The sequence below is a fragment of the Cardiocondyla obscurior genome, linkage group LG20, assembly GCF_019399895.1.
Source record: "Cardiocondyla obscurior isolate alpha-2009 linkage group LG20, Cobs3.1, whole genome shotgun sequence".
Classification (NCBI taxonomy): Eukaryota; Metazoa; Arthropoda; class Insecta; order Hymenoptera; family Formicidae; genus Cardiocondyla; species Cardiocondyla obscurior.
Window position 1 is genome coordinate 1,551,031 of NC_091883.1, and position 17,072 is coordinate 1,568,102.

Below are 17,072 nucleotides of genomic sequence, written 5' to 3' on the forward strand. Positions count from 1 at the left end.
GGGATCGTGATACAATCGTAATGACGCTCTGGCGATATGTGGGATATAATTAAAAAATTAATTAATAAATAAAAGACGATTACCGACGTGAAATAAAGCCGAAGCGATATCGAGAACTTGTTTAAGAATATAAAAAAAAAAAGAAAATAAAGCAATTTCTTTTAAAGCTCGTTAGACGGAAGCGTAATGCACTTTCTTCCTCTTTATGATTTTTTTAAATGTGCGGAATGTTTGTTGCAATATTTTACGCGATATAACAATTTAATATCTTGTAAAATTTAACCGATAAAAAAAAAATAATTAGATAACAAGAATTACGCGGCACGAAGCATATTTGTGTCAGTGCATTTAAATTAATTCACCCCTTCTCGCGATAATTAATAACAATATAGGGACACTAGAGGCAGCGTGTTTAATCAACGTGCAACGTTACATTTATATCATCGTATCAGTCCGCACAAAGCTATAATTAATTCTCTTTCGAAAGAGATGACAGAACGTAATCCGTTACGCCATTCTGGGTCATAGAGCACCCGCACTTCGCAATAAAGACTTGATAAAGATCTCTTCTTAATAATAGAAATGCACCGCGGCAACAAAACCGTCCGTGTGATACGTGTCCTCCGTCATTTTCTTTTCACGACAAGCGACATCAACACCACTGTACTTTATTATCGCAGCCCAACAGTGAAAAGGATAGAGCATCGGGCGCTACTTTACCCTTTTCGACATCGACTAATTTTCAGCGGAGAGATAATTAAAAAAAAAAGTGAAAAAAAAAGAGAGAGAGAGAGAGAGACGACACACTTGCATGAAGCACACGCCACATGGAACGATCTGCAAGATCGAGGCTGGAAAGAGGCAGAAAGGCAGAAAAAGAAGCGAGTAGAAAGGGAAGGAATAAAAAAAAAAAAAAAAGATTATTAGTATTCTCGGTTGACCCATTAACGTGAGGAATTTTTATAATATTTGATATCGCGTGCTACGTCAGACAAAAAAAAATTTGCGAAAAACGGCTTTCCCGTGGGTGTTATATTTTCATTTTTTTTCCCCTTTTACGTCAACGTGTAATGCGCGAGTTTAAATAATGTTTCTCTGTCAAGATTTTCAAGTAAATTCTGTCACGGAAACAGCGGGTTTTACAAAACCATTTATATTCATAGTGATATTTTGTTTAATGGGACAATCGTTGACACAGAATACGGTGTCGGTGTTTTGACGCCAGAAGCCAAAATCTTTTTTTCGAGTTATGTTAAATTGATATTTTACTTTTGTCAGATACTCCGTGCTTTGTAACAGAGTTCTGTCGCAAACCACCGACACCTTGGCTGGAGAAATTAAAGTAGAGCGGACAATTTGGACGTGTGACGAAGAGAAAAGTGAGGGAGAAATAATTGGCGTCGTCTAAAAACTTCGGGGAGGATCTGAAAAAGTAAAACGGAGCTCGTTATCATATGAGGAGGGAAATGGACAAGGTGCTCGAACCAGTTGTCATATTAAGAGATATATTTGGAGAGAATAGAAAATAAAAGCTCAAACAAAAAGTAGGGGAGGTGAAAAATAATTGGGAACAACGTGGAAGAAATAATGAGAGTTAATGTATCAAGAAAGAGAGTGAGAAATGTAAGTAGAGTAAAGAATAGGAAAAGAAAGAGGTAGAAAAAAAAGAGAGAGAAAGAAAGAGAGAAAGAAAGAGAGAGAGAGAGAGAGAGAAAAAAAGAAAAAGAGAGAGAGAGAGAAAGAAATAAAGAAAGAGAGAAAGAGATAGAGAGAGAGAGAGAGAGAGAGAGAGAGAGAGAGAGAATGCATTACCGCAATGCTAGCCCGAGATTGTGCGGCCTTAATGTGGGCTTGAAGGTGCAGAGGGGGGTGGAAATAGCGGCAGGGGTCCCGATTGCATCGGCCCTTGACAGCGTCCATGCAGACCGTCACAGAGCCGTCCTCGTTCGCCTGCACCGTCTCGAGGGGGTGCGCAAACCGGCACTCCGTCTCGCCGCGTTTGCACGCCCCGCGTTGAAACTCGCGACATACCTACAGCAAGAGCGAACACGCATGGCATGGCACTCTATCTATGTGGGCAAAAGGGGTTTGGGGCTCTAGGCTAAGGGCTGGCTGGCTTGGCAGGGTCGGGGGCACAAAAGTCAAAGAGAATAGAAAGAGAGAGAAAGACAGAAAGAGAGAGAGAGACAGATAGAGAGGGTCGTACAGTTGTTGAAAGGGTAGCTGAGGATAATAGGTTAGATCATTGTTAAAACGATCGCTACTTCTCCTCCGATCGTATGTCACTTGTTCGATGGTTGCTTACAATTAGAATTAGACAGGTGAGCTGATGGACATGTACATGAAAGAGGAGAAAACAGTGAAACGGATGCTCTCTCAAGTATTTAATAATGAAAGAACGATGACGTCGTGGTATCGTGACAATTGTAATATCGAATGCGACTGTATTAAAAAATTTCGACTTAAAATTTTCTCCATTCTATTCGTATTATTCATAAAAAAAAGCAAAGATCTCGAAATAACAACTGCACCCGGAAGTCAAACGCTCGTGTCGACAGTTAGTAAAGTCGTGGTCGAAAGTAAGTGCGTTAAATAATATTAATAAAAATAACTGTTTTCAAAAGCAACAAAAAATACATTACTGTGCTGTCGCCAGTGTTCGTGACCGATGTGAACTTTTCTCTATCGACGAAAGATCTTCGCGGAGAGTCGTATGAAAGGAATTCCGGGCTGACACGAACGGGAAACGGTCGCCGATATAGAACGGGGAAGGTAGAGATTTTTGTGAACAGCAGATACACTGAGGATCGCTGGCGCGTTACGGAGGTTTGGGATTTTTCTACTTTGGCGAGGACGAGCATTCGCCGTGGATACACGTTGTGGAACATGCGAGCACGCAGAAAGTCAATTAATGACCAGCCGGTACAGTAAACAACTTCAAAGCGCCACCGCGTCGTAATTTTACGACGCGGCCCTTAAAAGTCGCGGACTTTATTTTTTTTTTTTGCAGAGAAAAAAAAATTTTTAATCCTCTCATCACGGATTAACTTTTACTGTGCGGAGCATTAATTTATTAAACAAACGAGATCTTTCACGTTGCCACGCGTTCTTATTCTTTCTTTCACTTTTATCACACGGGCTTGGTTAACGATTAATTCAGCAATTTACGTTGAAGGAAAATTCACATAAAATTTTAAAAAATACTACGACGGAACAATTATTATGTACATTGTTAATATTAAATTAAAAAGAAATTTTATAGATTGATTTATGAAATAAATAATTCGTGAGAAAATACTATGATCGTATGACTTTTGCAATGCACGTTGAAGTTAATAAAAAGAATTAATACTAAAATAAAAATAATAAATGAAACTAATTGTGCAGAGCGGAAATTTCGGAATCGCGATAACGTGTATCCACGGTTGACACCTGGCCGCATAAAGACTACTGGCTAGGCTTTTAGTGTGTTTAGCAGCCACAGAGCTCGTGTCGAACCTGGCGATATACAGGCGAGACTACGTCGTTCTTTTTATACATGACGAAATGTTGTATATAGTGAGGCAATGTACGCACAGAGGGAAGAGATACAAATGATCGGGGGGCGGATGATGAGTGAGACAGAAAAAGACAGAGCGAGAAGAGAAAGAGTGTTTGAAAGAAATGAGAGTTAGAGTAACGTGTAGCTAGCGACTGGGCCGAGTGATGCGAAAGAGCGTTCCGTTTGTGGGCTTCGGGTCTGTTTCGGGGGAGGCGTTAAAAAGAGCCAACCTGACTTTTTCCTCCTATCGGTAAGCTTTTTCTTCTTTCCTTTTTTTTTTTTTTTTTTTTTTTTCTTTTTCTTTCTGGCCGTTGGTACGCCGTTCGAAGCACTCGCCAACTCGCTCGAATTGGCCTCAATTTTTTAGCGCGGCTGCAGGACGATTTGTTCGCGAATAAATATACGTACACACGCGGGAAAAATCGTCCGTGAACGCGAATGCGGGTAGTACTTTTCGCCGAGAGTGGACGAAGGGGACCGCCGACTCGTATTACCGGAGATAATTTTAGCGCGAGTGAGGGATCGGTGCTTACCAACGCCCAGAAAAGGGAGAAATTAGATCACTCTACTCTCTACTAATGGAGCTGAAATACCGTGTTCAAATCTGTCAAAGAGGCGTAGAGCACGCCGTTACTCGGTGCACCCTCGCCCCGCCCAATAAGGTCGAAGGACACGGGGGGAGGTAGAGATGTGGTTGGCGATCGGGGAGGACAGGGAGTAATAAATGCCTCCACGAGCATCCACCGGTGTATTATCAATCGGGTTAATACACGCACGTGTTAAAGGAAACACCGCACATGCATTCGTGTACCATTCCCGATGCATTTCCGACCTCCCGTCGAGAGAAGTAGAATGCCGAGTGACACCTTCGACGATGTTTACCGGAAGAACCTCCTTGCAAATTTAGCTGCAAATTATTATCAAAAAGCAGCAGTCGACAGAAAAAAAACAAAAAATTTTTTTTTAATACGAACCGATCATTAGAGATCGTTGGAGAGTTGGAATAAGCGTCTACTTCTCTCAAAGTACGAGAATCGGAGCAATCTAGAGTACCATGCACATTATCTCGAGATCTACACGTTGAAGCGCCATTCATTAGCAAGCGGGGAACGCTCCTCGTTAATTTCCCGATTAAGCTCCCGCGCTCTTTTCCGCGAGTTCGCTTCCGCTCGATCACGCTCGTACGCGGGATCACTCGCGCGTTCACGCTCAATTGCGTAATAAGCCTGATAGCGCATCCCGCGAGCGTCACTTCCGCGCGCGGAGTGCCGCTCGCCCGTGTTTGCTCGACTTTGTTAAGGCGTGTTAATTCGAGGGCGCGCATTCGGGCGCTCGAGTGTGAACCACGGGTTAAAGTGCGCGCTTTCGGCAAGCTGAAAAGCTCGTTAGGAAACGCACACGTATACAGCGAACGGTTAACGAGAGAGAAAGAGAGACACGCGCCCACATAAACGAACAAACACACACACACGCGTACGCACACTCGCGTACATATGCAGAAGACACATGAGCCGTGCAGAAGAGATACAAAACATAGCGGCTTACGGAGGCAGCTACGGAAAGAGAACGTATGTAGGTGCGTATACGTGGTGTGTGTATGAGCATATATACGTGTGCGTCGCATCGCGGCTCGTCGCGAGACAGACAGCGTGATACCACGGCCGAAGAGACAGGTGTGACGAATGGGTCCTTTCAAGTACCTAATTAACAACCCCGCACGAACGGCACGCGCGCCGCGAGAGAATCAATCTCGTCCTGGATCCTTTCCCGGGAAAGTTCCCACGGATATATATATCCCTTCCCTTCGTTCGTTCGCTGCTCGACCGGGTACGATATTGTTTGAAATTGTACGAAAACGTTTGATCGGTCGGCCATCGACTCGCTACGAAATGTTCTTTTCAAACGAAGCGTCCCGAATTATTTAACTTGTCGCAATTGACAGATTAGCCCGCACCTGCAATGCGTTATTCGCCGCGCGACACGTGTAATCCGCGTTGTTTCCCACGTTCCATCGCCGCTCGCAAATCTGTGCTTTAGAAATTTTTTTTTTTCTCTTTTTCCTTTTCATCGGGAGTCTCTTTCTAAAACGAGAAGCGGCGCGAAAAGCAGCATCAGCAAAATAAATAGCGACGGCGACGTCGTTCCTCGCGAAGAAGTTCGACGCGATATCGCCAGCAGCCATAAAATACGCGAAAAGAAACTTACTATATTGCGCAAGCTTACACGCAGCATTGCAGTGGTTGCAGAAAAATGTAAAAAAAAAAAAAAAAAAAAAAAAAACAAGTTACCGCGGAAAGAAAAGGGAACTTAAATCCGTGAGGAACGTGCTGTGCCTCGACGTGTGTGAAAAGTATATGCGGGTGTCCGTGTACGTATGGTCTGTAGTGTACAAATATATGTCATATGTAAATACACAAATATATACATATATATATAAAAATATATATATATGCAAATAATGCGCCAATAAATATCAAAAAATTCGCATGCAATCGCATAATGTAAAGCACCTCCTCCTAGCTGTAAGAGTAAACACATAAAATCGCTCTGCCGACAATTAATAAAATTAGTAAATAAGTGAACGCGCTTTGCGAAAGAGAACGAAGGCAAATCATAAGATATTCCGGCGCTGAAATAAAAAAAAAAAGAAATACGAGAGACACATGTATGTATGCATGTATATATACGTGGATGGTAATACCGCCAGCAACAACTTGTAAAGTCCATACTTGTACAGAGAGATGTATATATAAAATATGTATATACACATACAGTCGCAAAAAATTATATATACGGCCGAGATACACAACGTGAGAGCTGTATGAAGCTGTAAAGAGGCGCATTAGCTTTGTGCAATTACGCCGCGAGCCGGTCGTGCACGCCGAATGCCACAGTTCGGATACGCGATTCGTACGGTCGTACGAAATCAGAGTCGGCGAACGAGGTTAACAATCGTCGGAGACGTTTCTCGTCTCCTGCAAAACTGGAGCTGACGGGCTATCGGCGTGACGGCCGGCCTCGGCCAGCCAACGAAAATAAATGTAAATGCGTGTGTTACTACCAACAACAGAAACTAAATCATTGGGACGCGGGAGAAAAAAATGGGGGGAGGACGGGAATCGCTAATTGCCGGTGAGAAAGGAACCAGAGGGGGAGGGACCACTAGTTAAGTGCCGGCCTGTGAGAAAGAAAACGATATGTATGCGCAGAACACGTCGGCTGCTTGTCCGTTCGACGGGTTGCCGGTGAGAGCGCACGTAGCAAGAATTTCCGTCAACATCGAATGAAGGTAATTGAAAAATGTACGGATATTTATCTACTCGTCATTCACTAATCATTCGCTACTACGTGTCGTGATTCATGTTACCGTATTGCTTTCTACGCTTCCCTGATTGGTCAAAAACTGCTCGCGACGTAAAAGCGCGACAACCTTTTAAATATACAAAGTAGATGTAAAAAAAAAAATTAAAAAAAAAAAAAGATTATAGAAGTGACGTGAAAATCTCGAAGACAAGAAATTAACAAACGCAAAAAAAAAACATAAAAAAATTGCTATTGTTCGTTAACTTTGGCCAATCAAGGTGAGGAGACATTAATGTACTAAACAGCGAAAATCCAAACGTGTTTAAGTCGATATTAATAACATTATATATAAACAGGCAGCAAGCAATTAATTCAAAGAGCATTAATAAATAACATATCGTCCGGGGAGGACGCAGATCTTGCGATCTCGTCCCTTTTTTTTTTTCGTTCCTCGCAGGTGCAGGGGGGTGGGGTCAGGAAGGCGGAAGGACGAAGTGTCCAGACGGGACGGGTCTCAGAGAGAAGTTGGGCAAGCTTCGACGTCGTCGTCGACATAGACTCGGGATTTAGCGGTGGACAGAGTTCTCGCGAGAGGCAAGTTTGATACGCAGAGATTACGTGACTGACAGCCGATTATTAGCACAGTACCGACCGAAGTGTGTCCGGCTTTCCCTAATACGCAAGAAGACTATATTTTATTTGCAAGCGGAGTGCACTACAAAAGAAAGTTCGTACTTGTCAAACAGAAAAGGGAAAAGAAAGTGATACACAGTTCTGAGCATACTTCGCGCAAATTCGTATCAACCAAAAAAGAGCAAAGGCAACGGAAAATAACGTATAATAAATAAGAAAAAAAAAAATCTTTTTTTACGAGAAGACTAAGATAAAAAGACATACAAAGCACACAAACTTCTTTTTTTTTTTTTTTTATGGTCATCAAGTGAACTTGTAAGAATAAACAGTCTGTGCATCGTTTCCAGTTTCAATTGTATTTCCTTTTATTTGAATTCATCATCAATAAATTTCACGTGACCCGAACTCAGCGCAAGTCATCGTAGTACATCACAAATAGGTATTGTTATGATTACTAATTACCATCGTTATTGTATGTTACCAAATATTATAATAAGTGTTACCGTAAGACCAATCGTAATTAGTTAATAAATTGACCATATATCTCCGATCTCTTCTATCTGCAATATTTAATTAATTATACATTGTGTGTATACTCTTACTCTTTTCCGTAAACGTCTCCTTTACTTAATCGTAAATGCAATTGTGAAATCGATCATATATTCTCTCGGACTAGGAGATAGAGAAGAGGGGGTAGGGTGCTATCGTTCTCACTATGGTGGATGAAAGATCAAAGATGAGAAAGGAAGGGCAGCGGAATGGTGTGATGGGGACCACGATTCGTGTAATTATAAAATCGACGAGAAGAGAGAATCTCGAGATTCGCATTCCTAGGTTCGCGCCGAAAGTAATGCTTTGCGTCTCGCCCAGGCTGGAAATTCATAATGCGAGCGCAGAAATGCACGATCTTGCAATCGATCGCTTATCGTACGTAAAAAAAAACAAAAAGAGAAAAATAAATAAATAAATTAAAAAAAAAAACAACGAGCCCCTATATTGCACCGTTCTGCAGAACGTTCCCTTTAAACGCAATACAAAAGGAGACGCGATTGAATCCGCCGCGGTGAGTTCAATACGGCGAGCTATATTTTTGCTCGGCTCTCCGCCGGCGCGATACAAAATACAATCAATCAATTAATTAATTAATTAATTTGTTAACCTACCTACTATGTACACGTGTATCACTATGCGCGTATGCATGGATGGACCAGCGCGGGTTGGGCATCGCGTATATGATTCTGCATACGTACATACATATTTAAATATCCGCGCACCACGAGGCGCTCTGCAAAAAAGTCGTGTCTCGCACTCAAGTGCTAATGGCTCGCGAGAGACCCGCAAGTTTTCCCGTTCGTTGTTTTATTTTTTTTTTTTTTTGTTCGATTAACATAGCAATAGTCGCGACGAGTTCTTTCCCGTTTTTTTTTCCGTCTAGATAATTACTTATCTTTTTTTTTTCTTTTTTTTTTTCTTTTTAATAAGCACGCGATTATCCACGTTACAATCTTTCACTATAAGTAAAATCTGATATATCAATTCGATGTATTTACTTTGTGAAATTGCTACTTTTATTGACGCAAATTGTGAAGAAACGTAATCGAGAAACGATCTTTGCTTTCTTTTTTTTTCTCTCCGCAAAACATATACCAAATTTAGAATTCAGCCGTTTTTAATATCCGCGACTTTTTCACGTTCACAAATCGTCTAGAAAATCGTTCAAATATTCTTCTCCGTACACGTAGCACAATTTTGCAATAATATAGTTTACGTAAATGTTCAAAATTACTTTATAAGTTTTCTGTATATTTTTTTGTTTTTTTTTGGGTTTTTTTTTTAATTCGTTGCTATTCGGTTACACTAATCGAGATCATCAAATCGCCGCCGTCTCGATCCCGTTCGTTCTTTCGCTTCGAAAGGAGCCCCCACGCGAGAGAACTGCCCCGTGAACACCGGAAACTTGTTAATTTTGCGAGTGCTGCCAGGCGGGAGAAAAAGAGACGGCTCCGGGGAAATCTGCGAATCCGCGTATTACAAAACTCCAGGTGCGCGCGAAGTTTCGCAGGGCGATCTTGCTATTGTTTTCCGAAAGCGTTCCTCGCACCGAAGGACCGATATCGCGCATTCGGCGGCTCGTATCCCCGCGAAGATCGCGGTCCAATCTCGCAGACCGACTCCGTGTACTTTCCTAAGTGCTTACAGAAGTATAAGTACTAAGATTACTCTACGCCGAGCTACGTTTATTCCTAAATATCTTTGTAACGTGTACACCTAGGGAGAAATAATTAACCCGAGAAACGGACGTGTTTAATAGAAGTGTCAAGATTTATCAACATGAGGTGTCGCGTGTCACAAATCGACGCGAGCTTAAAAAAAAAAAAAAAAAAAACTCCTGTAGATATTCGAAACTTAAATACCTAGCGTTGTTAATCGCACATTTGCAAATCCGTCTACTTCTATCAATCAACCCGTGTATTCCGGTCTACACAAATTAATCGTAATTACTCGTCGCGTTTCGCCGTTGCCGTTATCGCCCCGTCGTGTGGCTTTAAAAATCCACAATATTCATACTTTTTAGACGTGTCGGTTATGATTTGTAAGAATCTATATGTATGTATAATGTGCGGTGACTTAAATTATCTCCCTTGCCGCTACGCCTTATTAGAATACCGATATATTACCGCACAATATCATCCCCGTCAACTGTCTCGCGCTACAAAATATATGCAGGAAATCTTTATCGCTTTCTCACAACTTGACCCGCTTCTCCCGCCGCTCTCGGGCTTATTCCTTCCCTCGAAAATTGCGTCGCGCGATTTCTACAGTTATCTATTGCAAATTACTCGCCGAAATATCGACTACGTGAGACTTGATCGCCGTCACTACCGCATCTGAATCGTGAACCGCAATTTCGACGTGAAACGCGTTCGCTAATCGTCGACTACTGTCGCTAATCTCGAAATCTATCGTTTCTACCGTTGAGATACATATATCCATATGTCTTTATAGATCCACGTACATATATGCATACGCGTATATATAAAGACATAGAAATATCACATGCACATATCTTTGCGATCGAACACGTGACATTAATTGAATGAGCATATAGAAATATATAGCGCTTTGTAATTCTAACTAGATGCTCTCAAAGCTCTTCCCGTTGCAGCCCTCGCGCTTGCCGAGTGCTCTCGACGTGAATTTCGTCCGATTTCCAGCCCAGGGATCTATCGGCGCTATCGATCGCCGCGACAAACATAAGCCGTCCGGCACGCGTAATCAGATCGCCTTATGGATCCACGCGGGCGTAAATTACTGTAATTAGCAAGGCGCGTCTACGTAACCTGCCCCAGAAAATCAGGAATATTCCCGGTGCCCGCTGCAATTTCATCCGTTGTCATCGTTACGCTCTAATCACCACGGGCGTTTCGTTACGCCGCGCCTGATTAATCCGCCTTCCTTCTCCTCCTCCTCCTCCCCCCCCTAACCCTGACATAGCTCGCGCGAGAAAGAAAAAACCGAGAAACCGAAAGAGAAGGGCGTGGGGGAGAGGGGAGGGGAGGGGCTGGAGGTGAAAGGGTAAGAAGAATGGAAGGACGAAAAGAAACGACGTGTCGGATCTATCCTCGCCGAGTGTTCGGGCCTGTCACCTACACTCGGCGCCGAGTCGAATTCTAAAAGGTCCACCGCGGCCCGTGAGCCTCTCTAGTAATACGCGTGAACGTAAATGAGGTTGTGAATGGGATGGTGGTGGGCATGGGGGTTGTGCAAGGGGGTGCACAGGGACGTCGTGGTGATGGTCGTGGGGGATGGCGGGTGATTGACAGATTGCATCGTGGATACGGGCGACACCTGATTGGGGGGACCGGCCGGCACTTGGTACACGGTACTTGGCGCGGCCATCGGGCACCTAGCGGCCCCGGCGGCGCCGTGTTGGGCCCCATGCTGTTGTTGTTGTTGCTGTTGTTGTTGTTGTTGAATGTAGTTTGGTGGTAGACATACCTCGAGGCGGTCGGTACGCGGCATCTTCTGCGGCATCGCCACCGTCTGCGGCACCACGCCGAGCGGACTCCCGACGCCCGTCGGGTCCGCCGGACCCATTATCGCCGGCATTATCGGGCTGGGCGCGAAGTACGGGCTGTACGTATTGCCAACCTGCGGCATACCGGTCAGGTACGGATTCGTCGCCTGCGAAAACACCCGGAAGGTATCCAGGTAACACGGATTAGAACACACCTGGCCCCGCCTTCGCTTCCACGCGCTTTTTTTTCCGAGTCCGCACGCGTTCGCCGCGATCCACGAGACACCGTCGCGTTTCACACGACCGCTTGTGCGCGAAGTATCGCCGTTCACGGTGGATAAAGACGGAAAACACTGGGTCTCACCTTACAAAGCGAATTGATTTTGTCGAGAGCGGATCTCTCGTTAATGCAGCCGCGTTATAAATTTATTTGCAACCAATTTGCTTCGCTTTCACAATGTACATTGCATATTAATAAGTATGCCGTGAGCTCGGTAATAATTACGATTGACTGTGCAACAAATTTTAACTGCGAGCGATTCGAAAAATGTGTAATGATTTCGGGAAAAATTTTCTCGTTAGGTTTTGTTTTAAATTAACATTTTCCAGCGAGAGATCAGTGTTGTCCTGTTTACACCACCAATTACCAAATACTCCGTATATGCGATCTACCATTTCTGAATGCCAGCGTAAATTCTGCTGCGAGGCGCATTAAAGCTTTGCGAGCAACGCTCTCCGGTGTTTATCAACCTTAAGATGGGCAATATCACATCGCTCGGTTTACGAGCTGCCGTCGTGCTCGGTTCAATATCAAATAAGCAACATCGTCAATATCTCGTGTAATAACAACGTATAATGAAGGAAAATTATATGTATATTAGTATATCACTGGGAATTGATACGCGCTGATTTCGAGCATCTCGACGTTTGCTCACGAAATTCTACAAATTTAGAATAAGTAATATAGACAAAATATTAATTCAAATATAGCACGAGTAATTAAATGCACGTCGAGCTAATTTTCAAACTACCAGATTTGACTTTAACATATTTGATCTCAAATAGTTAAAATTAATTATCGCCGAAATTTTAAGAAATAAAATTAATTTTATCTCAAAAGTGAAATATATATACGTAATAAAAAATTAATAATTTCTTAATATTATTTCAAAAGTGTTAGATTAAAATTTACTTGAAATAAAACGCATATAAATTTCGTGTAAATTTAATGGAAAATTATTACCTTATTATATCTATAAAATTAAATTTTAGCTACTTCGTAATTCATATCCCGAGATAATCCTTCTTAACGTCAAAGCTCGATAAGTAAATTCATGAAAATGATTTTTCGGCAAAATATCGTTTTAAAAAGTTTCACGATTAATAATACATGAAAAAAATTAATTTGGAGTAATAAACTTAAACAGAAAAAAAAAAAAATAAACGCGACGTAGACAAAAATTTGCAAAGAAAGAGCGTCTCGTTTACGGATCTCGCAAAGCCTTAATCGTCCATTTTCTCCTTTTTTCGCGCCCTCTCCTTTACTTTTAACGACAAGCGTACGTTCCCACACGAAGCGTTTGGTTTTGCAGCGAGAGTTGGCTCCCAGAAGCGAAGGCAGGTAATTTCAAGCGCATCCGAACGAGCAGAATACTCGTTCCTTCTTCTCAAAAGCCTCTGGTATCCTGGGAGCTTTCGTCGTTGTGAAAAAAGCTTCACGGAAACGTGGCCGGGTAATCGTTGGAAAATATTAACTGAGCAACATTTGTAGAATCTACATTTTTTTTTTTCGGAATGCAGGAAATTAATGTTTTATCCCTAATCGATTTAAAGTATCGTAAAATTAATAATATTTGACGTTAAATTAAAATATTACAATATCAATAATTCCAATATATTCCAATTCTGAGATTACCACGCCTCGCATCCTTTCCCTTCGCCTCTTTGACTCTTATATATTACGTTCTTATTGCGCTCAAAAACTCCAACAATCATTATATTCAAATATCAAACGTTTAAACGTTAAATAGAAAATATAAAATGTAAAATATTTCCAAAAGAAAAAAAAAATAGAGTGAGAAAGAGAGAAAACGTTCGTCGTTTTCAGAGCCAAAGAGCGCGCAAATTTTATTTAGCCGCAATACACTTCATGCTCGTCTCTTCTACGGGAGAATTTTACGAAAACGTATACAAACAAATTTTTTTTTTTTTTCCTGAATAAACAAACAAAAACATTTCGTAAAGCATGCAAATAAGTCCGCGACTTATGCGGCGCGCTCGTGAAATAAAAATTTAAGCTTTCATACGGACGCTTACTAATTACAGGCGCATCGCTCAAATGACTACCGGTGGACGGAAATTGCTCGCGGGAGTGATTTATTTCGCATGAAAATACTGCAAATTGAAAGTAAGCACACTCTACCAATTACCGGATTCACGCGCGAGTGACGAGCACCCTTACGTCCACCTTTAGCCAGCGTGGCGGTAAAAGTAACTAAAAAAAATTAGTGGAAGCCAACCAAAACCAGGAGTTACCATAAAGGCGTGAGTAGCGAGAAGTTGCTGCTGGATTTGCTGTTGAAGGTGATGGTGTGGTGCCGGAGGTGCCGTCGCCTCCTGTTCACCAATGACGTAATTGGAGAACACACCAACAATCAACCACAACCACGTGAGCCACAGCGGCAAACATAAGGGACAGACAGGCAGTCACAGTATAGGGTTTGATGTCACGTAGCAAAGAACATGAATATATGAATGGAAAAAAAAAAAAAAAAAGAGGAGAGCAAACGTTAACAACGAGAAAACTCATTACTTTTTTTTTTAATTAAAAATAAAATAGTAACAATTGCGCGCGCGAGGGGGGTTCAGAAAAGACGCGGGGAAATTTCCTCAGCCCCTCGAAAAGTTCGTCAAAATTGGTGCGCTTACGCGTGAAATTTTCGACGGGTCGGCGAAACTTTCCCGCGCACAAAAACGTTACTCGGTAGTTTGATATTATACTTTTCCCGTAATTAACGAGCCTCCCCCGTTGAATGATAAGCGCGAGCGATACGAGAGATATTCGCGATGGGTGTCCATACCGAGGACTTTGTCTGCATTTCGCGGCTTTTGAAAGGGTCGATTTAACTTTAAAAACTTGCGAATGTGAAAAACATATAGATATTCGTAATTAAAATTTAATTAAAATTTACTGGCTTAAGAAATAATAAAAATAAAAGCTACGAGTGTCATCATAATTTCAACGGGAGCCGAAATGTAAAGTAACGACATCAAGAATTAACTATTTAAAAAATAAATTGACTGTCCATCGAAATTTGTGGATAAGTCGGGTTTCATTTTAGGAAGTGAGGATGACACTGACCAAAAACATGCGACGTGCTGAACTTGAATTCGTAAAAAACCTCTGCTTCGCGGTGCAGTATCCGCAAGAAGTAAACGCAGGTAAATATATGGACGGCGAAGTACGCTTGTGATTCGAGCCTTACCGGGTGAAGCTTGCGGATTTTCAATTCAATGTAATAGACGAAGTTGCGTCACACAGCTACTGCGTTAATAACAATTAGCGTCAAAATCTTTAACGTGACAGAAATATACGGAAAGGAAGCTTGAACTCTACGCCGTCGATAATCTACGTAGCGTTGCCTAACAAAAAAAAAGTAGGGGGGTGGAAGAAAAATATAAAAAAATCTAGTGATAAACCTCGGACACAGATAATAACCCAGATATTACGGTCGTGATAAAAGAAAGTGTGTGGATGTGTGGACAGCAGAGAAAATGATGCAACGATCGCGTTAATTTGTTGGACATACCACTGCGGGTACCTGTCCGGGCACGAGAGGCTGACCCGGCGTGAGGCCCTGTTGAATCTGCTGCATCAGCGCGTTTTTCAGCGCCAAGTGATTGCGCCCGTTTATCAAGAGTTGGTCCTTCAGATGCTGCGGGGGATGGAAATACTTGCAAGGTGGCTTCTCCCGATTACATCGGCCCTGAAACATAAATGGAAAACGCATTTAGAACACGCTATCACTTTATAACATTTTTTTATGTATATCTTTTTATGTATATTATTTATATCTAGAAAAATAAAAAGAATTACTGATAAATGACAACACATTTGATTCGCGAATTTTTAATGACATTATTATAACGCTTGACGTCAAATAAAAATTAATTTTCGGCAAGCGAGGGAATTAAAGCGCATAGTTATTACTGCCAGCCGATATTAAATTAATAAATCAAATCATCTAGCAATTGTAATATCATATTATTCACTGAATTTCTTCCCGGTTTGCTTTCCTCGGATATGAAATTATTCCGCTGCTGCCTCGGCAATTAATATTGAAAGCTGGACGCCGTAAATATATTAATAATGAAATTGAACAAGTGGTTGCAAAATATAATCCGGTATTCGGTGTTCTCGCGGACATAATGATCGACGAGACACCTGATATTTGTATCAACGATTATGTGTTACAATAACGCAGGTATTAATTCTGCAACGTGATGAATCATGATTATAACGCTCTTATAAACGCGCATATAAAAACAACATTATCATAAACGAAGTCACGCAGTCACAGGTTTTCGTCTACAATTTCGTCGCGACAGAAGTAACATTGCGTACAAACGATTCTCAATATACAGATATTTCAAAAAAATTAATTAAAAAGCTAATTTAAAGCTATTCCGCTCGTTCATTTTTCACATCGGATTCTCGTTTACTTCGTCCCTTCTTTCTTTCTACCCGGCTTCTCGTTCTCATAATTCGAGTGTTGGGGACGAACTGTAACGCGGTTTATGAGGTAAGTTGCGGGCGCCAGGCTGGAATACGGAGGCAGGAAAGTGGAAGGAGCGTCGTCGAGAGTGCCGAGGAAAGGAGACTCGGAGGAGCGGAAGCCCACGGGGGAGACGAAGGGAGGAGTTGCCGCCTGGGTGTCGCGGCGGTACTAATTAGACCTTAACAATATTAGTTCAGGTAAGACGTCTATGTGGGGACCGAGCTGGTGGCCACCGTCAACCGCCTGTGCTTTCTTACGGAAATCCAGTGGCTTTCGGTAATAGCGGCTTGCGACCATAAACTCCGCCGGAGACAGAGGAGCTGCAACAGTCGGGGAGCGACAGGACGAGGCGCTCAAATATCGCCTAATTAAGCACATTCAAGAGTTTCGAGGAATAATGTGTAGGTACCTGAGCCACGGGAAAGTTTTGACCCATTGAGAGGAAACCGCTTCCGCCCACCCTGCCATCTTTGTCACCGCCGATATTCTCCGCGTCGTCGCGCAGTCGGAGACCCGACTTCTCGTTGACGTGCGGGCGGTTTAAGCCCGACTAATTGCACTAGACAAGATCCTGAGCGCTTGTTCCTGCACAGGCTGCACGGCGACAGTCAACGATATTCGGCGTGCACAACCATATTCGGCGTATAATTTCTCTTATAACAGTCTCAACTTCGTGGCGGATGAAAGGACGAGACGAACAACCTCACCGAACGTCGCAGCAGTCGCAGGTCCGACTTGCGCATGCGCGGCGGTGCGCCGTGCCTGCTTGCAGATAGTTCGCTTTCATTCCCGTGCGGGA

The 17,072-nt window shown here is 42.5% G+C and overlaps 1 protein-coding gene across 17 annotated transcripts in view; it reads right to left on the reverse strand.

The window, feature by feature from the left end:
• LOC139110336 (protein muscleblind) overlaps positions 1–17,072 on the reverse strand; it is a 350,852-nt gene that overhangs the window by 42,845 nt on the left and 290,935 nt on the right. For 6 of the 17 annotated variants that reach the window (XR_011546981.1, XM_070670031.1, XM_070670021.1 and 3 more), the window contains 4 exons: positions 15,305–15,481; positions 14,031–14,111; positions 11,477–11,662; positions 1,813–2,031 (listed from right to left, as the gene is read on the reverse strand). Coding sequence is in view for 16 of the 17 variants with exons in the window: in XM_070670031.1 (XP_070526132.1) it covers positions 1,813–2,031; positions 11,477–11,662; positions 14,031–14,111; positions 15,305–15,481 (663 nt within the window). In the remaining variant the exon portion in view is untranslated. Of the gene's footprint in view, positions 1–1,812; positions 2,032–11,070; positions 11,663–14,030; positions 14,112–15,304; positions 15,482–17,072 lie in introns of those variants that run through there. The other 11 variants (XM_070670025.1, XM_070670022.1, XM_070670038.1 and 8 more) reach the window with 5 other exon arrangements.